At 34.6% G+C, this 27,497-nt stretch overlaps 1 protein-coding gene across 1 annotated transcript in view; it reads left to right on the forward strand.

Annotated features, from left to right (window-relative positions):
* Nucleotides 1-27,497, forward strand: part of LOC130900010 (transducin-like enhancer protein 4) — a 136,584-nt gene that overhangs the window by 93,009 nt on the left and 16,078 nt on the right. Inside the window, exons 7-8 of the mRNA XM_057810313.1 lie at nucleotides 5,169-5,194; nucleotides 27,132-27,227. Coding sequence (XP_057666296.1) covers nucleotides 5,169-5,194; nucleotides 27,132-27,227 — 122 coding nt within the window. The remainder of the gene's footprint in view (nucleotides 1-5,168; nucleotides 5,195-27,131; nucleotides 27,228-27,497) is intronic.

A 27,497-nucleotide genomic window follows, 5' to 3' on the forward strand; every position in this document is an offset into this window, starting at 1 on the left:
AATGTCGGTTATAAAATCAAATTTACGATCGTTTCCAACGGCTTCCCGGAATTGTCTTTTTATTAGATACACACACCCCGATTTAAATCGACGACGCTCGCAATTAGGTCCGTCGCATCAGTTTTGAAAATTTTCTAATGAACCGACGTTGCCAAAACTCGAAAAATTTCCGAGTTACCTCCGAAATACTTGTGAGAAAAACAACAGGTCCGTACTCGGGAATTTTCGAGCTACGAGGGCGTCGAAAAAGTGCAAAATAAGGGTTTGAAAAAATTTTTATTTTTGATAGTTTTTAGAGATTAGAGGAAAAAAAAATTGGGTAGTAAATTCACGAAATTTCAACCGGGGAAATGTGGAAAAGTACTTGGGAAAAGGGAATTTAATTTTCGATAAAATAAAGTGGTAAAATTTTGAAATTTTGTATTTAACGTGCTACCAAAAACAACGTAAAATATATAACAAGATGTCGTGATTTTTATTTTTTGTGTAAATCACGAAATTTTACATCCAAAATATCACGAAAAAACTTTGTGTTTATTGATTTACTGGTATTGGGAAAAATTTTCGATTCGGAACTCAAAAAACTTTCGTATCCAATTTTCGGGCTCTAACTCATTTTGGAGCAGTTGTTTTCAGTTCATACCAGTTGTCAGGTTTTTGTTTTGATTCGAAATAATGTTGGTAGACCTGAATCTCATGATAAGTTTACAAAACTGGACGAAATATCCAACTTATTAGGCGTAGATAATTCTAGAATTGAATTTTATGAGATCTACGTGGGTTTTTGAGGTTAAATAATCCGAATTAATTATCAAAATGGCGAAAAATAAAATGGCGGACGAGATACCAACAAGAAATATCTAAAAATGGACATAATTATAAACATAAATCGTATAAATTGGAGTAATTTGAGATGTACATGATTTTTTAAAGCTAGTAGAATCCGAATCAACGATCAAAATTTCGAAAAAACAAAATGGCGAACGAGATACAGTCGAAAAATATCTAAAAATCAACATAATTATGAAAAAGATCATATAAATTGGGTAATTTCAAATGCACATGGGTTTTTAAGTCAGCCGAAGCCGAATCAACGATCAAAATTCCAAAAAATAAAATGGCGGACGAGATTCAGTCAAAATATATATAAAATTGGACATAATTTTAATCATAAATCATATAAATTGGAAAATTTGAGATGTACATTATTTTTCAAGGCTGCTGAATCCGAATTAATGATGAAAATTTCAAAAAACAAAATGGCGAACGAGATATCAACAAGAAATATCTAAAAATGGATATAATTCTAAACATAAATCAAATAAATTGAAAAATATGTGATATACATGGGTTTTCGAGGCTACCGAATCCGAATCAACAATCAAAATTTCGAAAAACAAAATGGCGGACGAGATTCAATTAAAAACTATCTAAAAAATGACATAATTCCAAACAAAAACCAGATAAATTGTAAAATATGATATGTACATAAGTTTTTGAGACTATTGATCCAAAATTAACGATCAAAATTTCAAAAAACAAAATGGCGAACGAGATATCAACAAGAAATATCTAAAAATGGATATAATTCTAAACATAAATCAAATAAATTGAAAAATATGTGATATACATGGGTTTTCGAGGCTACCGAATCCGAATCAACAATCAAAATTTCGAAAAACAAAATGGCGGACGAGATTCAATTAAAAACTATCTAAAAAATGACATAATTCCAAACAAAAACCAGATAAATTGTAAAATATGATATGTACATAAGTTTTTGAGACTATTGATCCAAAATTAACGATCAAAATTTCAAAAAACAAAATGGCGGACGAGATACAGTCGAAAAATATCTAAAAACTGACATATCCAATTTTCGGACTCTAACTCACTTTGGAGCAGTTGTTTCCAGTTCATACCAGTTGTCAGACTCTCGTTTTGATTCAAAAAAATGTTGGTAGACCTGATTCTCATGCTGAGAACTCAATAATTGAGTCAAAATTTAACTCGCACTACCTAAGAAGGTGCCCGAGGATTTTACGTTACCCCTTTAATAATGACGAAATGATGAAAATTCCCGAAATAAAACGTCGGTTGTCGAATCGAGTTTAAAGACCCGATTTAGAGATAGAAATCATCCAAAAAAAACAAAAAAAAAGAAAATTTTAAACTCGAAATTCACCGTTCTATAAAAAATAATTAAATATAAATTAAACTTAATTAACTTTATAAGTCGCGAGCTGGAAAGTCAAAGGACGCGACGACGTTCAGAAGTAATTTACACTTTCGCCCTTTCCCTTTCTCTCGGAATAAATTGGGGGGATTCGCAACGACGGCGGGGATAAATCAAACAAAATGGTCGCGTCGACAAATTTAAAACCATGACACAGTTTTTGCAAACGGTTAAGTTAGTTTAGAAAGAAAACTCGCGTTGAGGTTCAGGATTCGATCCTTTCTGAGCATGTTTTATCATTTTTAACTGCTCGTTGAGTATCGAGGCTACGAGCAACGAATCCTGGTACGATCACGTGACCAAATACTATGAAATATCTTTACGATTCGCACTCTACGAGATTGAGATTTGGAGCACGGTTTCCAAGAGAGGAATTCGACTCAAAAACGATTCCGAGTTGACTAGAAGCTTAGAGCGTTGAAGAATCGACTCTATTTTATTATTTTATTTCATTTGGAGTTTTTTTGTATCAATAATGTATCTCGAAATCAGTTTAACGATCCTGGATCTCATTTCTTGGTTGTTTCTTTTCGATTAGGGATTTTCATTAATTTTTGGGTTAGTGTTTTGTAAAAAAACCGAAAATCTCTCAAAATATCGTGTCCATCAACGATTTTTGACAATATTTCCAGTTGCAACGACATCTTTTGACAATTCTAGCATTTCAAATTTGTAACTTCGATCCAATTGTTCCAAACGGCGTGTCGAACGATTTTTTACCAATTTGACACTTTACGTGTCAAAAATTTAACAAATTTCCTCATTTATATAAAAGACAAGACGCTATAGAAGTCAAATAAATCGGAAATATCACAGTGGTGTCAATATTTAGTACAAAAAAAGCTTTCTAAGTTGAAAATCGTCGTTTTTTCGTACCACCCTCGTAAATATAAAGAAATCTTCAAGTGTCGGTGTCCAATGATGATTTCTCTTTACCAAATCGCTCAAAATATCGTGTCCATTAACGATTTTTGACAATATTTCCAGTTGCAACGACATCTTTTGACAATTCTAGCACTTCAAAGTGCCAACTTCGATCCAATTGTTCCAAACGGCGTGTCGCACGATTTTTTACCAATTTGACACTTTACGTGTCAAAAATTTAACAAATTTCCTCATTTATATAAAAGACAAGACGCTATAGAAGTCAAATAAATCGGAAATATCACAGTGGTGTCAATATTTAGTACAAAAAAAGCTTTCTAAGTTGAAAATCGTCGTTTTTTCGTACCACCCTCGTAAATATAAAGAAATCTTCAAGTGTCGGTGTCCAATGATAATTTCTCTTTACCAAATCGCTCAAAATATCGTGTCCATCAACGATTTTTGACAATATTTCCAGTTGCAACGACATCTTTTGACAATTCTAGCATTTCAAAGTTGTAACTTCGATCCAATTGTTCCAAACGGCGTGTCGAACGATTTTTTACCAATTTGACACTTTACGTGTCAAAAATTTAACAAATTTCCTCATTTATATAAAAGACAAGACGCTATAGAAGTCAAATAAATCGGAAATATCACAGTGGTGTCAATATTTAGTACAAAAAAAAGCTTTCTAAGTTGAAAATCGTCGTTTTTTCGTACCACCCTCGTAAATATAAAGAAATCTTCAAGTGTCGGTGTCCAATGATAATTTCTCTTTACCAAATCGCTCAAAATATCGTGTCCATCAACGATTTTTGACAATATTTCCAGTTGCAACGACATCTTTTGACAATTCTAGCATTTCAAAGTTGTAACTTCGATCCAATTGTTGCAAACGGCGTGTCGCACGATTTTTTGCCAATTTGACACTTTACATGTAAAAAATTTAACAAGTTTTCTCATTTCTATAAAGTACAAGACACTATAGAAGTCAAATAAATCGGAAATATCACAGTGGTGTCAATATTTAGTACAAAAAAAAGCTTTCTAAGTTGAAAATCGTCGTTTTTTCGTACCACCCTCGTAAATATAAAGAAATCTTCAAGTGTCGGTGTCCAATGATAATTTCTCTTTACCAAATCGCTCAAAATATCGTGTCCATTAACGATTTTTGACCATATTTCCAGTTGCAACGACATCTTTTGACAATTCTAGCACTTCAAAGTGCCAACTTCGATCCAATTGTTGCAAACGGCGTGTCGCACGATTTTTTGCCAATTTGACACTTTACATGTAAAAAATTTAACAAGTTTTCTCATTTCTATAAAGTACAAGACACTATAGAAGTCAAATAAATCGGAAATATCACAGTGGTGTCAATATTTAGTACAAAAAAAAGCTTTCTAAGTTGAAAATCGTCGTTTTTTCGTACCACCCTCGTAAATATAAAGAAATCTTCAAGTGTCGGTGTCCAATGATAATTTCTCTTTACCAAATCGCTCAAAATATCGTGTCCATCAACGATTTTTGACAATATTTCCAGTTGCAACGACATCTTTTGACAATTCTAGCATTTCAAAGTTGTAACTTCGATTCAATTGTTCCAAACGGCGTGTCGCACGATTTTTTGCCAATTTGACACTTTACATGTAAAAAATTTAACAAGTTTTCTCATTTCTATAAAGTACAAGATACCATAGAAGTCAAATAAATCGGAAATATCACACTGGTATCAATATTTAGTACAAAAAACGCTTTCCCAAGTTTAAAATCGTCGTTTTTTCGTACAACCCTCGTAAATATAAAACATTCGTTAATTTCTACGATCCTGTTATTCCGATTAAAGATTTTTTCAACTATATTAACGTTTTAAATAATTATTTATACGTAGTTTTACGTATCGTTTTTCTTAGTGTAAGTTTTCGGTTATGAAAAAAAAAAAACGATTTTGTAACACTTTTATCTCAATTGTTTCATGTGTCTGTTGACGCCGTCGTCACTTCCGCCCCTCCTCCCATTACGCTCTTCATTATTTCCGCCGTTTCCATGGATATGGCGCTGGCAGGTATCACATCTGCCGAGGAAAGACACGTAAGTACAAATTTATAATTCCGTTACGTTTTTATACGAAAATTTTTATCAGAAAACACTTTTTAATACGAATAAAAATCATTGAAATTAGTACGCCGACGCATAGATGGCGATACTAGTAATGTTGATAAATTATATCTATCTCTTTTTATCTCGCTAGAGTACTGAATAGGAAGCAGAACCGTAATAAGGAGTGGAATCGAGTGGTGGGTGTATAAATATGACAGTTGACGTACTATTAGTTTTGTGGGTTGCGGCATTTTGAATTAAAAAAAATTTTGATTAACCTTTCATCATCAACACTGATTTTCGGTTATACGAGGGTTGTTAGATACAACAACCGATTTTAGTCGACGGAAATGTCAAATTTTATAATGACAATGTCAAATTTGACGTATATCAACCTTCGTAGGTACATATATATATAAATAAACGTGCGTAGTTGCCGGATTTCGAAAATAATTCGTAATTAATAGTTTTTTTTTGAAAATTTACGTATAGTTGAAATAAATATTCGACTTAGTTTGTTGTAGTATTTCGAAAGTGGCGGGTTGTAAAAAGTTGAAAACGAGGGCGGCGAAACAAATTTATGGATGGCGTGATTAACATGGAAAGTATACGGGTGGCAGGGATGGGGGTTAACAAACGCGTTTATGCAAATGAAAGCCTTTCCATAAAATGAATAATGAATTTGAAAAGTTCGAGATGCGATGTAAATTATCAACTTTACCCTCCGAAGACTTTAACAAAGTAATAAACGAAGAAAAGAATCGAGGGTGATATTTTTTATTCAATAATACGAAGTCTGTAAGTAATTTAGAATTATTTCAACAGTTAAAATGTGAAAAATATCGATTTTTAACATAATATTTTAACAATTGATAAAAAGATTTGAAAAAAAAAACATTTCAGCGAAATTATTTCAATTAAATAAAATATTTAGTTTGGTTTCGACGAGAAGTTGACATTTTCAGAAGTGTCGATCTACTACATTATCAAAAATTCTCCACCAACCCCTCTTATCGTCCCTTTAGTGTCCATTTATCGAATTATAGAGTATAATAATTCGTTTAATATCAAAATATACAGTGTGACACACTTATAGAACTAATAACTCCATCCTGTATCAAAAATTGAAATAGATCTTGGTTTAAACAGTTTTTGACGTCTGGTTAACTGTCAAATCGATCATTCCTATGGTGAGGATCCATTTTGGGTCACTTATTAATAATTTGGTTTGGGATTTGAACCTATCTGAAGGGGAATCGGAAGTTCCAGGCTCAAAACTGGGATCGAAAAGACCTCTTAGTCACTTGTACATTATTTTCTATAGAAAACTACTTCTTTGAAAAAAAAATTAAAATATTAAGTTTGGTTTCGTCGAGAAGTCGACATTTTCAGAAGCGTCGTTAACAAAAATTCTCCACCAACCCTTCTAATCGTCCCTTTAGTGTCCATTTATCGAATTATAGAGTATAATAATTCGTTTAATATCAAAATATACGGTGTGACACACTTATAGAACTAATAACTCCATCCTGTATCAAAAATTGAAATAGATCTTGGTTTAAACAGTTTTTGACGTCTGGTTAACTGACAAATCGATCATTCCTATGGTGAGGATCCATTTTGGGTCATTTATTAATAATTTGGTTTGGGATTTGAACCTATCGGAAGAGGAATCGGAAGTTCCAGGCTCAAAACTGGGATCGAAAAGACCTCTTAGTCACTTGTACATTATTTTCTATAGAAAACTACTTCTTTGAAAAAAAAATTAAAATATTAAGTTTGGTTTCGTCGAGAAGTCGACATTTTCAGAAGCGTCGTTAACAAAAATTCTCCACCAACCCTTCTAATCATCCCTTTAGTGTCCATTTATCGAATTATACAGTATAATAATTCGTTTAATATCAAAATATACAGTGTGACACACTTATAGAACTAATAACTCCATCCCATTTAGTTTGGTTTCGTCGAGAAGTCGACATTTTCAGAAGCGTCGATTAACAAAAATTCTCCACCAACCCCTCTTATCATCCCATCATAATTTGGTTGAGGATTTGAACCTATCGGAAGAGGAATTTCAAGTTCCAGGTTCAAAACTGGGATCAAATAGACCTCTTGAACCCTGGTACATTATTTTTTATAGAAAACTACTTCTTTTAAGAGACAACACCAATATGGTGTTGTGTCGGAATGTTCCTGATTTAATATTTTGGAATCGGTTTCGCCTGGTTAGGTTAGGTTAGGTTAGGAAGTTCCAGGTTCAAAACTGAAACTAAAAAAAGCTTTTCCGAGATAGTTAATGTTGGTTTTTCTCAAAATAAGTATAGAAAACACTTAAGGAAGAGTTATTTTCATAGAAAGACCGGTGAAAAAATGTTTATATGCATTATAACGAAAATCGATAGTTGGGCAATACTTTTTTGAAACCAAGCTCTAATGTACGGTCGATTGAACGTTAAATTTTATACGGATTTCGAAATGGCTTTAGAAAGTTGGAAACGCCAACATTGAGTTTAAAGTGAAAAGAGTCGAAGAGGCTTCCGTGAATGTATCACGCGAATGCACTTTACTTCAACTTTGTGTTGTTACATCAAATATTTATGCTTCGTCGGAGCTTTTATGTCCCGAGGAGATTTTTATGCTTCGAAATTTACGGCCCGAATGAAAGTCGAGTTATGGCTATTAATTCCGGATGAGGGCGGTGGTTCGGTCTCTTTCTTTTTTTCTGCTTTATTCGTTTATTTCGCCGCTTTACAATGTCCTAAATCATGAGTTGTTTTCAGTTATTTTCAGTCGATCAGAAATCGCATTAAATTTTTTATTTTATACAGCCGGCACCAAGGGCGTCAATTTTCATGTCCTAAATCAAATTCCCAGTTGTCCAAAACTGCCCCAATCATCCCGAAAAAACCCCCCGCGACCTCACAATCGGTGATTTTCCACTATTATTATCATTAAAATAATTTGACTGGACTATAAACGTCGATCAAGGCTTTGGAAATATCGACTGGACTATTAATATCCACAATCGGTGATTTTCCACTATTATTATTATTAAAATAATTTGACTGGACTATAAACGTCGATCAAGGCTTTGGAAATATCGACTGGACTATTAATATCCACAATCGGTGATTTTCCACTATTATTATTATTAAAATAATTTGACTGGACTATTAACGTCGATCAAGGCTTTGGAAATATCGACTGGACTATTAATATCCACAATCGGTGATTTTCCACTATTATTATTATTAAAATAATTTGACTGGACTATAAACGTCGATCAAGGCTTTAGAAATATCGACTGGACTATTAATATACACAATCGGTGATTTTCCACTATTATTATTATTAAAATAATTTGACTGGACTATAAACGTCGATCAAGGCTTTGGAAATATCGACTGGACTATTAATATCCACAATCGGTGATTTTCCACTATTATTATTATTAAAATAATTTGACTGGACTATAAACGTCGATCAAGGCTTTGGAAATATCGACTGGACTATTAATATCCACAATCGGTGATTTTCCACTATTATTATTATTAAAATAATTTGACTGGACTATAAACGTCGATCAAGGCTTTAGAAATATCGACTGGACTATTAATATACACAATCGGTGATTTTCCACTATTATTATTATTAAAATAATTTGACTGGACTATAAACGTCGTTCAAGGCTTTGGAAATATCGACTGGACTATTAATATCCACAATCGGTGATTTTCCACTATTATTATTATTAAAATAATTTGACTGGACTATAAACGTCGTTCAAGGCTTTGGAAATATCGACTGGACTATTAATATCCACAATCGGTGATTTTCCACTATTATTATTATTAAAATAATTTGACTGGACTATAAACGTCGATCAAGGCTTTGGAAATATCGACTGGACTATTAATATACGCAATCGGTGATTTTCCACTATTATTATTATTAAAATAATTTGACTGGACTATAAACGTCGTTCAAGGCTTTGGAAATATCGACTAGACTATTAATATCCACAATCGGTGATTTTCCACTATTATTATTATTAAAATAATTTGACTGGACTATAAACGCCGTTCAAGGCTTTGGAAATATCGACTAGACTATTAATATCCACAATCGGTGATTTTCCACTATTATTATTATTAAAATAATTTGACTGGACTATAAACGTCGATCAAGGCTTTGGAAATATCGACTGGACTATTAATATACACAATCGGTGATTTTCCACTATTATTATTATTAAAATAATTTGACTGGACTATTAACGTCGATCAAGGCTTTGGAAATATCGACTGGACTATTAATATCCACAATCGGTGATTTTCCACTATTATTATTATTAAAATAATTTGACTGGACTATAAACGTCGATCAAGGCTTTGGAAATATCGACTGGACTATTAATATACACAATCGGTGATTTTCCACTATTATTATTATTAAAATAATTTGACTGGACTATAAACGTCGATCAAGGCTTTAGAAATATCGACTGGACTATTAATATCCACAATCGGTGATTTTCCACTATTATTATTATTAAAATAATTTGACTGGACTATAAACGTCGATCAAGGCTTTGGAAATATCGACTGGACTATTAATATCCACAATCGGTGATTTTCCACTATTATTATTATTAAAATAATTTGACTGGACTATAAACGTCGATCAAGGCTTTGGAAATATCGACTGGACTATTAATATCCACAATCGGTGATTTTCCACTATTATTATTATTAAAATAATTTGACTGGACTATAAACGTCGTTCAAGGCTTTGGAAATATCGACTGGACTATTAATATACACAATCGGTGATTTTCCACTATTATTATTATTAAAATAATTTGACTGGACTATTAACGTCGATCAAGGCTTTGGAAATATCGACTGGACTATTAATATCGAGAATAATTGAGAAAATTCATTCTCGGTGAAACATTTCGCAAATAAATCGTTGTCTCGACTTATTATGAAGTGGTAAAATACGTGACAACGTCGCTTCTGTATCAGTGCAACCACAGCTTGAGTGCCACTCAGCTGCGGTTTCTATGTAAACATGCACAGTGTTGAGGTCGACCCTCGGAGAAATAAGGCATCGGCCGACGATTCTCGACGTGTATATAAATTCGCCCTTCGGCCCTTTTACTATCTTTCTATACTTAATAATCAAAATTGCACGTGTGCTTTGTGTTTATTGGGGTGGGGATAACGTATTGTACAAGGACTGGTCATTAAATAAATTAATTTTGTTGGAAATTTTTTTTAATGGAGTTTTTGTTTCGAATTTTAATTTTTTGACTTTTTCAAAATGGAAAAATATCTTTTTGGAAACGTTTTTTTCCTATAATGAACCATCTTTTGTTTTTGAGGAACCGTATTGTACAGGGACTGGTCATTAAGCAAATTAAATTTTTTGCAAATTTTTTTTAATGGAGTTTTTGTATCGAATTCGAATTTTTTGACTTTTTCAAAATAAAAAAATACCTTTTGAAAACGGTTTTTTTACTATAATAAACTATTTTTCGTTTTTGAGAAACCGTGTTGTACAGGGATTGGTCATTAAATCTTTGTTACATATTTTTTAATATTGTTTTTTTTCCCGAATTTATTTTTTTCACTTTCACGATTAAAAATGAAAAAATAACTTTTGAAAACGTTTTTTTTCCAATAATAAACCATCTTTTGCTTTTTGAGATATCGTATTGTACAGGGACTGATTAATGAAAAATTTCTTTTAAAAACAGTTTTTTTTTTCTCAATAATATTTTGTTTCTCAAATTTTTTTTTCGAAATTAATTCACAAAGTAAACCTTTTGAAACAACTTAAATATTAAAATCACGTCTCTACCATTAGATGTCGCTAGTTACACCGTTTGCGTAACCACTTGAATTTAGACAGTTAATCCCGTATAATTGGCAAGTGGCAAGATAAGGGCGCTACAACACTAGATTAACAATATTCTGGGGCGGGAGTGAGAATCGGACATAAGAGGGTCGTAAACGAATGTCGAAATGGGGGTGTACTTTTACGAGGGCTAAAATCGATATCAAATAAAACATTATGTGTTGAAAATACTTTATAAGGGTACAAGGTACAGTCGAGAAACAGTTGGATATTCAAAAAAGATGAAAAGCATATACGAGGCACAGTCATAATTTATTTTGTTTTTAAACATTCGAAAATTTATACGTGTAATTAACCTAAAAGTGATTTTTTATTAAAAAAAACATAATTTGAAAAGAAAAAGTTAAATTAAAAACGATTATTTATACGAGGTATATCTAGAAAGTAATTTTACCGATTTTTATTTCCGTTTCCTACCAGGATAGTAGAATAACGAGGAAATCTACTCCTGATATTTCTTTTCTGTTCTCCCGATAAAAAATATAACGAAGACACCTCCTAAACTCCGTAAGACTTTGGGATTTCGGAATATTGGGAATTTTGACAATTCAACCGAAAGATTCATCCCGTAGTTACCCCTCGAATTTAAACTGGTGACGCTTATGGTGTACAAGTATTAAATCTCGAAACCATAAGTACATTTCAATACGAATTTCCCTTATCTCCTGTCACGACTCCATTCGAACGGGGAGGATCGACCCTTGTCTAGATAGTAATAAAAAGGGTAAACCGTAATAAGGGGTGACAAATCACGAATCGGTTTAGTGAGTTAACGTCCGTAGTCATCTCACCAGATTAGTCACTAACTCCAACGTCCGTTCGATGACGTTATCTCTTCGACATAGCGGACATCTATCGGGCAACTACTGAACTACGTTCTAAATGGTTCCGGAGGTGAAAATTTAGAAGGTTCTACTACGTTCTGGGCGGTATAAAGTGATGTGGGGACTAAATCTGGATTATACGGTGGATGAGGAACTATTACGGATCGAATTTGAGGGTAGATAGTGATAAGATAGGGGCGAAAGTGACTAAAGTAGTTGTCGAACGTACTTGTCAAATGTCAGATGTCAGATTTGACGTATTCGAATGTCAAACAACCCTCGTACGAAATAAATTATACTATAAATTTCGTATATATAAAATTAAACGTCAAACTACCCCTTTAAATGATAATTAAATGATTTGACGCGTCTCGGCTTTCTCCGACGAGTATCGAATTTTTATTTTTTTTTTTTTGTTCCTTTTGTCGGCTGTTTCCGGAGGTGGTTGGTGAGTCAAAGAGGGGGAGAACACACAACAAGGGGATTGCTCTTTCGCAAAACGCCTTTGATCAACGAATGTCGAATGTAGTAGCTTTTAAAGTTGAAATTGAGTGCGGCACAAAAAGGTGTGACGGCTTTATATATAAAAGAACTGAGAAAAATTGAAACTCCGTACAAACTCCACCCTCGTACATTATCGCAAATAAATCTACGTACTGTAATTAACATTTCTTCGATTGTTCGAAATTGTTTCCTTATTTTTTTCACGAAATTCGAGACGAGACTTTCCACTTTTTTTGCGAAACATGACGAGATTTTTCAAAGTTTAGTCTCGTTTCGTAAACTACACTGAAAAAACTGTTTTCCTGATACTCGAAACCCCCACAAATTAATTGCCCAAAAGTACTCGAGTCATGAATGAATCTCGCGCGAGATACGAGACGAAACTCGAGACGGAACAAGAGTTGCCACTTTTTTGCGAAACAAGACGAGATTTTACAAAGTTCCGTCTCGTTTCGTAAGTTACACTAAAAAAAATTGTTAATACGAGATGAGGCAAATGTCGAGACGAGATATTCCACTTTTTCGCGAAACAAGACGAGATTTTTCATACTCGTTTCGTAGAATAAACTAAAAAAATTGTTGATACGAGATGAGGCAAAGGTCGAGACGAGATATTCCACTTTTTCGCGAAACAAGACGAGATTTTTCATACTCGTTTCGTAGAATAAACTAAAAGAAATTGTTGATACGAGATGAGGCAAATGTCGAGACGAGATATTCCACTTTTTCGCGAAACAAGACGAGATTTTTCATACTCGTTTCGTAGAATAAACTAAAAAAATTGTTGATACGAGATGAGGCAAAGGTCGAGACGAGATATTCCACTTTTTCGCGAAACAAGACGAGATTTTTCATACTCGTTTCGTAGAATAAACTAAAAAAATTGTTGATACGAGATGAGGCAAATGTCGAGACGAGATATTCCACTTTTTCGCGAAACAAGACGAGATTTTTCATACTCGTTTCGTAGAATAAACTAAAAGAAATTGTTGATACGAGATGAGGCAAAGGTCGAGACGAGATATTCCACTTTTTTGCGAAACAAGACGAGATTTTTCATACTCGTTTCGTAGAATAAACTAAAAAAATTGTTGATACGAGATGAGGCAAAGGTCGAGACGAGATATTCCACTTTTTCGCGAAACAAGACGAGATTTTTCATACTCGTTTCGTAGAATAAACTAAAAAAATTGTTGATACGAGATGAGGCAAAGGTCGAGACGAGATATTCCACTTTTTCGCGAAACAAGACGAGATTTTTCATACTCGTTTCGTAGAATAAACTAAAAAAATTGTTAATACGAGATGAGGCAAATGTCGAGACGAGATATTCCACTTTTTCGCGAAACAAGACGAGATTTTTCATACTCGTTTCGTAGAATAAACTAAAAGAAATTGTTGATACGAGATGAGGCAAAGGTCGAGACGAGATATTCCACTTTTTCGCGAAACAAGACGAGATTTTTCATACTCGTTTCGTAGAATAAACTAAAAAAATTGTTGATACGAGATGAGGCAAAGGTCGAGACGAGATATTCCACTTTTTCGCGAAACAAGACGAGATTTTTCATACTCGTTTCGTAGAATAAACTAAAAAAATTGTTGATACGAGATGAGGCAAAGGTCGAGACGAGATATTACACTTTTTCGCGAAACAAGACGAGATTTTTCATACTCGTTTCGTAGAATATACTAAAAAAATTGTTGATACGAGTTGAGGCAAATGTCGAGACGAGATATTCCACTTTTTCGCGAAACAAGACGAGATTTTTCATACTCGTTACGTAGACTACACTAAAAGAAATTGTTGATACGAGATGAGGCAAAGGTCGAGACGAGATATTCCACTTTTTCGCGAAACAAGACGAGATTTTTCATACTCGTTTCGTAGAATAAACTAAAAGAAATTGTTGATACGAGATGAGGCAAAGGTCGAGACGAGATATTCCACTTTTTCGCGAAACAAGACGAGATTTTTCATACTCGTTTCGTAGAATAAACTAAAAAAATTGTTGATATGAGATGAGGCAAAGGTCGAGACGAGATATTCCACTTTTTCGCGAAACAAGACGAGATTTTTCATACTCGTTTCGTAGAATAAACTAAAAAAATTGTTAATACGAGATGAGGCAAATGTCGAGACGAGATATTCCACTTTTTCGCGAAACAAGACGAGATTTTTCATACTCGTTTCGTAGAATAAACTAAAAGAAATTGTTGATACGAGATGAGGCAAAGGTCGAGACGAGATATTCCACTTTTTCGCGAAACAAGACGAGATTTTTCATACTCGTTTCGTAGAATAAACTAAAAAAATTGTTGATACGAGATGAGGCAAAGGTCGAGACGAGATATTCCACTTTTTCGCGAAACAAGACGAGATTTTTCATACTCGTTTCGTAGAATAAACTAAAAAAATTGTTGATACGAGATGAGGCAAAGGTCGAGACGAGATATTCCACTTTTTCGCGAAACAAGACGAGATTTTTCATACTCGTTTCGTAGAATAAACTAAAAAAATTGTTAATACGAGATGAGGCAAATGTCGAGACGAGATATTCCACTTTTTCGCGAAACAAGACGAGATTTTTCATACTCGTTTCGTAGAATAAACTAAAAGAAATTGTTGATACGAGATGAGGCAAAGGTCGAGACGAGATATTCCACTTTTTCGCGAAACAAGACGAGATTTTTCATACTCGTTTCGTAGAATAAACTAAAAAAATTGTTGATACGAGATGAGGCAAAGGTCGAGACGAGATATTCCACTTTTTCGCGAAACAAGACGAGATTTTTCATACTCGTTTCGTAGAATAAACTAAAAAAATTGTTGATACGAGATGAGGCAAAAGTCGAGACGAGATATTACACTTTTTCGCGAAACAAGACGAGATTTTTCATACTCGTTTCGTAGAATATACTAAAAAAATTGTTGATACGAGTTGAGGCAAATGTCGAGACGAGATATTCCACTTTTTCGCGAAACAAGACGAGATTTTTCATACTCGTTACGTAGACTACACTAAAAGAAATTGTTGATACGAGATGAGGCAAAGGTCGAGACGAGATATTCCACTTTTTCGCGAAACAAGACGAGATTTTTCATACTCGTTTCGTAGAATATACTAAAAAAATTGTTGATACGAGATGAGGCAAATGTCGAGACGAGATATTCCACTTTTTCGCGAAACAAGACGAGATTTTTCATACTCGTTTCGTAGAATAAACTAAAAAAATTGTTGATATGAGATGAGGCAAATGTCGAGACGAGATATTCCACTTTTTCGCGAAACAAGACGAGATTTTTCATACTCGTTTCGTAGAATATACTAAAAAAATTGTTGATACGAGATGAGGCAAAGGTCGAGACGAGATATTCCACTTTTTCGCGAAACAAGACGAGATTTTTCATACTCGTTTCGTAGAATATACTAAAAAAATTGTTGATACGAGATGAGGCAAAGGTCGAGACGAGATATTCCACTTTTTCGCGAAACAAGACGAGATTTTTCATACTCGTTTCGTAGAATAAACTAAAAAAATTGTTGATATGAGATGAGGCAAATGTCGAGACGAGATATTCCACTTTTTCGCGAAACAAGACGAGATTTTTCATACTCGTTTCGTAGAATAAACTAAAAAAATTGTTGATACGAGATGAGGCAAAGGTCGAGACGAGATATTCCACTTTTTCGCGAAACAAGACGAGATTTTTCATACTCGTTTCGTAGAATAAACTAAAAAAATTGTTGATACGAGATGAGGCAAAGGTCGAGACGAGATATTCCACTTTTTCGCGAAACAAGACGAGATTTTTCATACTCGTTTCGTAGAATAAACTAAAAAAATTGTTGATACGAGATGAGGCAAAGGTCGAGACGAGATATTCCACTTTTTCGCGAAACAAGACGAGATTTTTCATACTCGTTTCGTAGAATATACTAAAAAAATTGTTGATACGAGATGAGGCAAAGGTCGAGACGAGATATTCCACTTTTTCGCGAAACAAGACGAGATTTTTCATACTCGTTTCGTAGAATAAACTAAATTAATTGTTGATACGAGATGAGGCAAAGGTCGAGACGAGATATTCCACTTTTTCGCGAAACAAGACGAGATTTTTCATACTCGTTACGTAGACTACACTAAAAGAAATTGTTGATACGAGATGAGGCAAAGGTCGAGACGAGATATTCCACTTTTTCGCGAAACAAGACGAGATTTTTCATACTTCTTTCGTAGAATAAACTAAAAAAATTGTTGATACGAGATGAGGCAAAGGTCGAGACGAGATATTCCACTTTTTCGCGAAACAAGACGAGATTTTTCATACTCGTTACGTAGACTACACTAAAAGAAATTGTTGATACGAGATGAGGCAAAGGTCGAGACGAGATATTCCACTTTTTCGCGAAACAAGACGAGATTTTTTATACTCGTTTCGTAGAATATACTAAAAAAATTGTTGATACGAGATGAGGCAAAGCTCGAGACGAGATATTCCACTTTTTTGCAAAACAAGACGAGATTTTAAATACTCGTTTCGTACACTAAACTAAAAGAAATCGTTTCCCCGATACTCGAAACCCCACACAAATTAATTGCCCTAAATTTATGAATGTGTTTCAGTCGTAAATGAATCTCGCGCGAGATACGAGACAAAACTCGAGACGAGACATTCCATTCTCCTGTCTCGTCTCGTAAGCAACACTACAGAAGACATTAAGCGTTAAAACACATATTCATCATTTTCGATCGAAAATCTAAGGGTTGTAACCTTTTTAAATTTTCGTTTTTTTTTAAATCTAGTTTATTTCGAGCAGTAAAACTATTTTTTTGTCACCTGGTGTCCTCATCTTCGTCTACAAGTGATTAATTTAATAATTTTAACGAGTTACTTGTAGCATATTTCAAAAATCGATCTATGTAATTAATTTGGTTATTATTTAACGTTATCGATACGTTGTAACGTAACCGCCCACCTCTATTAACACCCGCAATATCAGTGGAACGAGCCAAGTGGCAAGTCGTCAGGAGAGCCTCGAGATTGTAACAGCGCAAGTTCGGTTAATTGGACTAATTATTGTAGTAATTATCCTTACAGTGGCGTGGCGAACTTCCTAATTCCGCTCGCTCGACGCCACCAACTTTGAGCACTTGTTGAACCCGCTCTTAATTATACTGTTGTTGATGGCCGTTACGTGAAACCAGGGTCGAATCGAGGGGGCGTCTCGCAATTAACTATCCCAATATTCAAGTTCTCGTTTCGATTTAATATATTCGAGACGGAGTATTTTTATCAGTGTACCGGGTTTTTTTTTCTTTTCTACTCTTACTTTTCGTAAGGTCGCCAGCCGAATCTAATTCATCTCGGATATTATTTTAAAAACCCTCTCGAGCCAAATTAGAATGGATGGCGGCCTATTCGGGGAGCGTCTGAAAGTAATTTTTGAAAAATCGCGGAGGCTTTTAAGAGATAATCAATTTATAAGACGGAAGGGCCGCAGTGGTTGCTTTCACCGAAAATACAACAAAGGCGTATCCATTCGTCTCAAGTGCTTTTACGTATAAAAGAAATGCGGATATTTCTAGATTTAAATTTTGTAGAAATATTGGATACGTTAAATAATTTTGTTCGTGCTTCATACAGTTTACGAAACTATCGAATTTCAAAACAATTTCCGAACTCTCCGCTACCAAATCGTTCAAAACGTACGAGAAATTCTTAAAAATGGGCTCTGTTGTCGACGCGCCGCGATCTCGACGACCTATATCTGTAATAACTAACGAAATATGGATACAGAAACGACTAGAATCCTCAAATCTTTATTAAAGAAGAATTAAACCTCTCTGAGGTATAGTGGGGTTAGGACTGTACTTTTTTGAGGGTCACGGAAAAAAACCAAAGTTATCTCGAAGATTTACGTCGGCAAAACGATCCAACACTCGATAATATCCCTCGTATCACGCAGGATGGAGCTTGGTGCAGAAGACGTACAAGAAATTCTTGAAAACGGGCTCTGTTGTCGACGCGCCGCGATCTCGACGACCTATATCTGTAATAACTAACGAAATATGGATACAGAAACAACCAGAATCCTCAAATCTTTATTAGAAAAGATTTAAACCTTTCTTGGATATGTTCGTGGGCAGGTATCAATGAGTAACTGTACTTTTTTGAAGGTCATGTTACAAACCAAAGTTAACTCGAAGTTTTGCGTCGGCAAAACGATCCAACACTCGCTAACATCCGTCGTATCATGCAGGATGGAGCTTGGTGTAGAAGACGTACAAGAAATTCTTAAAAACGGGCTCTGTTGTCGACGCGCCGCGATCTCGACGACCTATATCTGTAATAACTAACGAAATATGGATACAGAAACGACTAGAATCCTCAAATCTTTATTAAAGAAGAATTAAACCTCTCTGAGGTATAGTGGGGTTAGGACTGTACTTTTTTGAGGGTCACGGAAAAAAACCAAAGTTATCTCGAAGATTTACGTCGGCAAAACGATCCAACACTCGATAATATCCCTCGTATCACGCAGGATGGAGCTTGGTGCAGAAGACGTACAAGAAATTCTTGAAAACGGGCTCTGTTGTCGACGCGCCGCGATCTCGACGACCTATATCTGTAATAACTAACGAAATATGGATACAGAAACAACCAGAATCCTCAAATCTTTATTAGAAAAGATTTAAACCTTTCTTGGATATGTTCGTGGGCAGGTATCAATGAGTAACTGTACTTTTTTGAAGGTCATGTTACAAACCAAAGTTAACTCGAAGTTTTGCGTCGGCAAAACGATCCAACACTCGCTAACATCCGTCGTATCATGCAGGATGGAGCTTGGTGTAGAAGACGTACAAGAAATTCTTAAAAACGGGCTCTGTTGTCGACGCGCCGCGATCTCGACGACCTATATCTGTAATAACTAACGAAATATGGATACAGAAACGACTAGAATCCTCAAATCTTTATTAAAGAAGAATTAAACCTCTCTGAGGTATAGTGGGGTTAGGACTGTACTTTTTTGAGGGTCACGGAAAAAAACCAAAGTTATCTCGAAGATTTACGTCGGCAAAACGATCCAACACTCGATAATATCCCTCGTATCACGCAGGATGGAGCTTGGTGCAGAAGACGTACAAGAAATTCTTGAAAACGGGCTCTGTTGTCGACGCGCCGCGATCTCGACGACCTATATCTGTAATAACTAACGAAATATGGATACAGAAACAACCAGAATCCTCAAATCTTTATTAGAAAAGATTTAAACCTTTCTTGGATATGTTCGTGGGCAGGTATCAATGAGTAACTGTACTTTTTTGAAGGTCATGTTACAAACCAAAGTTAACTCGAAGTTTTGCGTCGGCAAAACGATCCAACACTCGCTAACATCCGTCGTATCACGCAGGATGGAGCTTGGTGCAGAAGACGTACAAGAAATTCTTGAAAACGGGCTCTGTTGTCGACGCGCCTACAATATGTATAGAGACTGTACTTTTTTGGGGAAAATAAACGTGTAGCGATCGCGCAATGTCAAATCATACGGAAATTGCGGTATATCAAAATTTATTTTGTAATTAGTGTTTGCCGAGTTTCCATTCACGGCAATGAACGCCGCCTGCGAACGTTTTATCCTAGTCTCTATTATTTAACACTCCATTTCGAGTCGCTCCTAAATTCGCCGACGAATTGAGCGGTCTCAGTTTTCGAGCTGCGCAAATAAAACAGACCCAAGTGTAAATGTTTCAACTAAGTTTTAATTGAGGAAGACGCCCGTCGCCGCCTCTCCCGCCGCACGCTATGTTAGCTATTCTCAATTAAATGGTCAAAATATACAAACGAACGGAACCGAAGGAGGATCGCACGAAAAATAAAAACGAAATTTCTATTATTAATTAATAAATTGGAAAATTGTAAATATTTACGTAACTTTTCTTCGGTTTCTTATCGATTTTTTTTTTACACGTCAAATATTATTGTTCACTTATTTTTTATTTCATTTTGGTAATTAAACAAGTTGAAACAGACACGTGGCACCGACCTAACGCCCTTTAGACCCCCGGTAAACCCTTCATGCGAAAGAGTGGCCCTTAAAACTTTTACGTAAATAAAACAGCAGTTGTTTCACTCGTTATACACAGTGATAATGCGGATATAGCGGAAAAAGGAAACGCGGTCCCTTTTCATCCCAAAGAAAAAAAAAGGAGAGAGAGAGAAAAAGAGAGAGGGATTTGTGGCAGTTTTATTTTGTCTTGGGCCTCGATGGCTCTACACACAATAAAGCTGCTATGTACTTTGTTTCCAAAAAAAAAAGAACGCAGGACTGTATCGAATAATTCAAATTTCAACAGTTCTACGAGATATATCTTATGCTGATGTGGTTCAAAAACACTAAAATCTGTCTTTTATATAAGTTTCGAGATAGACACGACATAGATACGGGTTTTATTGTTTCCCAAACGATTAATACACTTTATCATGCGTCTTAAGCGATTTCCGAAGCATTTGTGCCCCATTTACCGATCTCTTCGAGGGAGGAAGTTCATTTTAGTATTCATTTAAAATGGAAAATGTTTTATTACAAGGGAGGATTTTGGGGAACATTTCGTTAATATGATTAGATAAAGACGGGGCAGAAATCAGCTACGAGTGACGTCATTAAATAGTAAACATCCGATACAATCCGCCATTTAAATCAATTTGTTTTGACTGCCGGTAATTTTATTATATACGAATTTACAGATTTATATCTAAATCTATTTTTTTCCCCTGTATTTCCATTATCATTGTAAATTTTCCAACAATTAAAGTTAATTTGCAGCCAATGATTATGTCGAAATATAACAAAGTCTAAATCTCCATGTATTATTCAATGCCAATAAATATTTTTAATTAAAACCAATAAAATAAATTAAGAAAGTCGTTGATTGTTTACTATATTGTGACGTCAGTGCACCTCCATATCGGTAATGAAAGTTTTAGCGGGAAATTTCGTTGATTGTTTACTATATTGTGACGTCAGTGCACCTCCATATCGGTAATGAAAGTTTTAGCGGGAAATTTCGTTGATTGTTTACTATATTGTGACGTCAGTGCACCTCCATATCGGTAATGAAAGTTTTAGCGGGAAATTTCGTTGATTGTTTACTATATTGTGACGTCAGTGCACCTCCATATCGGTAATGAAAGTTTTAGCGGGAAATTTCGTTGATTGTTTACTATATTGTGACGTCAGTGCACCTCCATATCGGTATTGAAAGTTTTAGCGGGAAATTTCGTTGATTGTTTACTATATTGTGACGTCAGTGCACCTCCATATCGGTAATGAAAGTTTTAGCGGGAAATTTCGTTGATTGTTTACTATATTGTGACGTCAGTGCACCTCCATATCGGTATTGAAAGTTTTAGCGGGAAATTTCGTTGATTGTTTACTATATTGTGACGTCAGTGCACCTCCATATTGGTATTGAAAGTTTTAGCGGGAACTTTCGTTGATTGTTTACTATATTGTGACGTCAGTGCACCTCCATATCGGTATTGAAAGTTTTAGCGGGAACTTTCGTTGATTGTTTACTATATTGTGACGTCAGTGCACCTCCATATCGGTAATGAAAGTTTTAGCGGGAACTTTCGTTAATTGTTTACTATATTGTGACGTCAGTGCACCTCCATATCGGTAATGAAAGTTTTAGCGGGAAATTTCGTTGATTGTTTACTATATTGTGACGTCAGTGCACCTCCATATCGGTAATGAAAGTTTTAGCGGGAAATTTCGTTGTGTGTTTACTATATTGTGACGTCAGTGCACCTCCATATCGGTAATGAAAGTTTTAGCGGGAAATTTCGTTGATTGTTTACTATATTGTGACGTCAGTGCACCTCCATATCGGTATTGAAAGTTTTAGCGGGAACTTTCGTTGATTGTTTACTATATTGTGACGTCAGTGCACCTCCATATCGGTAATGAAAGTTTTAGCGGGAAATTTCGTTGATTGTTTACTATATTGTGACGTCAGTGCACCTCCATATCGGTATTGAAAGTTTTAGCGGGAACTTTCGTTAATTGTTTACTATATTGTGACGTCAGTGCACCTCCATATTGGTATTGAAAGTTTTAGCGGGAACTTTCGTTGATTGTTTACTATATTGTGACGTCAGTGCACCTCCATATCGGTATTGAAAGTTTTAGCGGGAACTTTCGTTGATTGTTTACTATATTGTGACGTCAGTGCACCTCCATATCGGTAATGAAAGTTTTAGCGGGAACTTTCGTTGATTGTTTACTATATTGTGACGTCAGTGCACCTCCATATCGGTAATGAAAGTTTTAGCGGGAACTTTCGTTGATTGTTTACTATATTGTGACGTCAGTGCACCTCCATATCGGTAATGAAAGTTTTAGCGGGAACTTTCGTTGATTGTTTACTATATTGTGACGTCAGTGCACCTCCATATCGGTATTGAAAGTTTTAGCGGGAACTTTCGTTGATTGTTTACTATATTGTGACGTCAGTGCACCTCCATATCGGTAATGAAAGTTTTAGCGGGAAATTTCGTTGATTGTTTACTATATTGTGACGTCAGTGCACCTCCATATTGGTATTGAAAGTTTTAGCGGGAACTTTCGTTGATTGTTTACTATATTGTGACGTCAGTGCACCTCCATATCGGTATTGAAAGTTTTAGCGGGAACTTTCGTTGATTGTTTACTATATTGTGACGTCAGTGCACCTCCATATTGGTATTGAAAGTTTTAGCGGGAACTTTCGTTGATTGTTTACTATATTGTGACGTCAGTGCACCTCCATATCGGTATTGAAAGTTTTAGCGGGAACTTTCGTTGATTGTTTACTATATTGTGACGTCAGTGCACCTCCATATTGGTATTGAAAGTTTTAGCGGGAACTTTCGTTAATTGTTTACTATATTGTGACGTCAGTGCACCTCCATATCGGTAATGAAAGTTTTAGCGGGAAATTTCGTTGATTGTTTACTATATTGTGACGTCAGTGCACCTCCATATCGGTAATGAAAGTTTTAGCGGGAAATTTCGTTGTGTGTTTACTATATTGTGACGTCAGTGCACCTCCATATCGGTAATGAAAGTTTTAGCGGGAAATTTCGTTGATTGTTTACTATATTGTGACGTCAGTGCACCTCCATATCGGTATTGAAAGTTTTAGCGGGAACTTTCGTTAATTGTTTACTATATTGTGACGTCAGTGCACCTCCATATTGGTATTGAAAGTTTTAGCGGGAACTTTCGTTGATTGTTTACTATATTGTGACGTCAGTGCACCTCCATATCGGTATTGAAAGTTTTAGCGGGAACTTTCGTTGATTGTTTACTATATTGTGACGTCAGTGCACCTCCATATCGGTAATGAAAGTTTTAGCGGGAAATTTCGTTGATTGTTTACTATATTGTGACGTCAGTGCACCTCCATATCGGTATTGAAAGTTTTAGCGGGAACTTTCGTTAATTGTTTACTATATTGTGACGTCAGTGCACCTCCATATTGGTATTGAAAGTTTTAGCGGGAACTTTCGTTGATTGTTTACTATATTGTGACGTCGGTGCACCTCCATATTGGTATTGAAAGTTTTAGCGGGAACTTTCGTTAATTGTTTACTATATTGTGACGTCAGTGCACCTCCATATTGGTATTGAAAGTTTTAGCGGGAACTTTCGTTAATTGTTTACTATATTGTGACGTCAGTACACCTCCATATTGGTATTGAAAGTTTTAGCGGGAACTTTCGTTAATTGTTTACTATATTGTGACGTCAGTACACCTCCATATTGGTATTGATAATAGATGGCAATTACAGACAGGTTTCGATCACCAAATTATCGTCTTCAGTGACATATAGTTTGTTTTTATATAAATAACTTTTTAATTATTTGGAAAGACATAAACCAATCCTTTTAATCTTTGTCGTATTGAAAATAAAGAAAAAGTTAAACTGAAACTCAGAACCAGATGTCGCGGGAATTTCCACACAATAAAACCCATTTATTTCCGCCTAACAATGTGACAACTCGGAAAAGAAAGAACATGTACGTAGCATCCGTAGGGTTCCGGAATGATCCAGTTTTCAAAAATTGTTTTTCATTCGATTCACTTATTCACAAAGACGATTTGGTACTTTCAGATGAAAATTTTACATAAAAATGTCAAATAGACGTATAATTCACCACTATGGGTGGTAACAAACACTCGAACCGTACAGAGAGGCCTGGAGTATGGTTAACTTATGGTAAGAGATTATTAGTCTTGGTATAGATCCCATCGGTTTCCTACAACGGCTGTACTGATTTGTCTGCAGACGCGGTAGACATCGTTACTTATTAATCACACCTCGTATAGGAATTGATAAATAATGGAAAATACTATCCCATTGCATTGGAAGAAACATTTGTTGGTGCAAAATTTATTGTTACTCGTCCACGACACGGACCGTGAAGTTGTTTTTATACATTTCATTACTTTCTAGAATATTCTAGAAATTTCTTTCTTGTATAAATAAGTGCTTGTTCAGACGCAAAAATATATTTTTATCTATGGTTGAAATGTAGATAGATAATGACTGTTTTTCACTCTTTTAAATTGAAAAACGGTTTTCCGGGTTTATGTTGTGGCGGTACGCCTATGTTTACAAATGGGAGATCGAAGTCGACAGTAACATGTGGCAATGAAAAGTATTCCGCAGTAGTTGGAACAGCAATAGAAGGAAATTGCTCTTTTTTTTTTTCTTCCGCCAGATTCCGACATTCTGGTGACAAAATACGTGTTTCGGTTCCGTATAGTTTCATTTCTCGACTCGGACAAATTCCCCGGAGGAAATAAAAGCTTCATCGAATCGACTCGACTCGGAGAAATTACTCGGAACATGTCGAGACGAATTGTAAAACTACCAAGATTTTCCATTTTATATTTTCCGGCTTTTTCCACTACAGATGCGGATTTAAAATTCGATATCATAAAATTTATATACCTTAATAAAATTCTAAAAAGTTCTAGAAAAAAAAATGAATAGACTTTTTTAGAAATAAATATCTAGCTACTAAAAAAATTATATCAAAAGCGCGTTCACTATTTATAAAAAAAACAGATAAAAGGCGCCGCGCGAATTATTATTTACATAAAAATCCAACTTGTCAATGTCAAATCTCAAACTTTTACTTTTAATTATACATTCTACACCCCACTGCAACTATCCACAACACCTTCCAAATCCTGAAAACGCGATGATTAACGTTTTAAGTATGCAGACAGTACTAAATTTAAACATTACGAGGGTTGCATTACTTGAGTTTTGAGATATGGCAACACCGACGTGATTACGTCAAATTTGACATTGTCATTATAAAGTTTGACATTTTTAGTGGAAAACTTTTTGGATAACCCTCGTACGTTTTACGTAAAAAATGTAATTTTTGTTTATATTTAGTTTTTCAATACGAAATTACATTTAATTGAGTCAAAATGCCAGAGGTAAAAACGTTTAGGTACACGTCTACGCCCATTTTTTAGGTTAGGTTTCCCAATATGACTTTTGTCGATATATTTTAATTCATAACAGCCAAAATAATGAGTTTACGTAAAAAAAGTATATAACCTTTTTGATAGAGTTTTTCAAGAACTTCATTTTATGTTTGAAACTTTTTTTTCTAATATCAATATTTTCGGAGATATTTCGAAAAATTTTTAAAACTTTGAAGGGGACTGGGAGGGGGGCCAAAGAAACTTGGTTGGTAAAAATTCTCTTAGAAATTATTTCCTCTAATCAACGACGAACTTTGGAAAAAATTTCAACAAAATCACTTCATTTTTAGGTTATGTTTCTCAATATGACTTTTGTCGACATATTTTGATTCATAACAGCCAAAATAACGAATTTACGTAAAAAACGTATAAAACATTTTTTATAGAGTTTCTCAAGAACTTCATTTTTTGTTTAAAACTTTTTTTTCTAATATCAATATTTTCGGAGATATTAATAAAAATTGTTAAAACTTTGGAGAAAACTGGGTTTTTAAATTTTAAAATTTTAAATTTCCCTTGTATATATGTATCCGTCAGTATTATCCAAAACCACCAATTTTTTTCAAATTAATTCCACCCCTTGGTTTGGTGTATCAAATTAACGTTGACCTTCGTTGGGACACCCTGTATAAGTTATTACTTTATAAAAAGCTATTACATTATGAAATAATCATCGACTGGTCACTGTAAATTAAAAAATATACAATTGTACTTAGAATTATTTAATTATGGACCCCCTATAAATAAAATAATTACTCCACCACTGTAATTATTTACATCCATTGAGAGGAATAAAATATCGGACATCCCTCGTTATAAATTTCGTATTTTAGTAGTTTTGAATTATTATACGTAGAGCGCCATCTATTAAATGATATCAATGCTATAAAGGTGAATTTCATTCGAACCGATCGATTTTCACCTTCCGATCCAATTAACATCTACAATTAAATATTTAAAAAATATCTTTCCCATGATATCATTTGTATTGTATATAGAAATGCAATTTCAATTATTATAATGAACAAGTATCGCCATCTATTGAACGGTGGCGGTGTTAGTATATTGTAAATCGATTTACAGGGTTCTTTAGTAGGAATTTTATAATTTCGTTACAGAGGAATTCAATATCGCCCGCAGAAAAATACAGACCGCGCACACCTCAAGAACCAGAATTAAAAAAACCCAAAAAAGAAGAAAAAGATCTTGGTCACGTAAGTATTTAAGTACGTAAATATTAATACGTTATGTTACTAGTACAATAGATGGCGTCCTAATAGTTTAACCTTGAAAGTTTCCTTCCATCGTTTTTTATTAAGAAATTATAAGAAATAAGTAAATGTGCGTTTTGAGGTTATGTTTTGTTTAATTAACACGTTGACTGCCAACCACGAAAAACTTATAATTTACGCTTTCTTACCAATAAGCAATTGGAAACCTTTACGATTATAACCTAGAAATTATTGATTCTCATTTCAATAATA

Source organism: Diorhabda carinulata, chromosome 12 (genome assembly GCF_026250575.1).
Source record: "Diorhabda carinulata isolate Delta chromosome 12, icDioCari1.1, whole genome shotgun sequence".
Lineage (NCBI taxonomy): Eukaryota > Metazoa > Arthropoda > Insecta > Coleoptera > Chrysomelidae > Diorhabda > Diorhabda carinulata.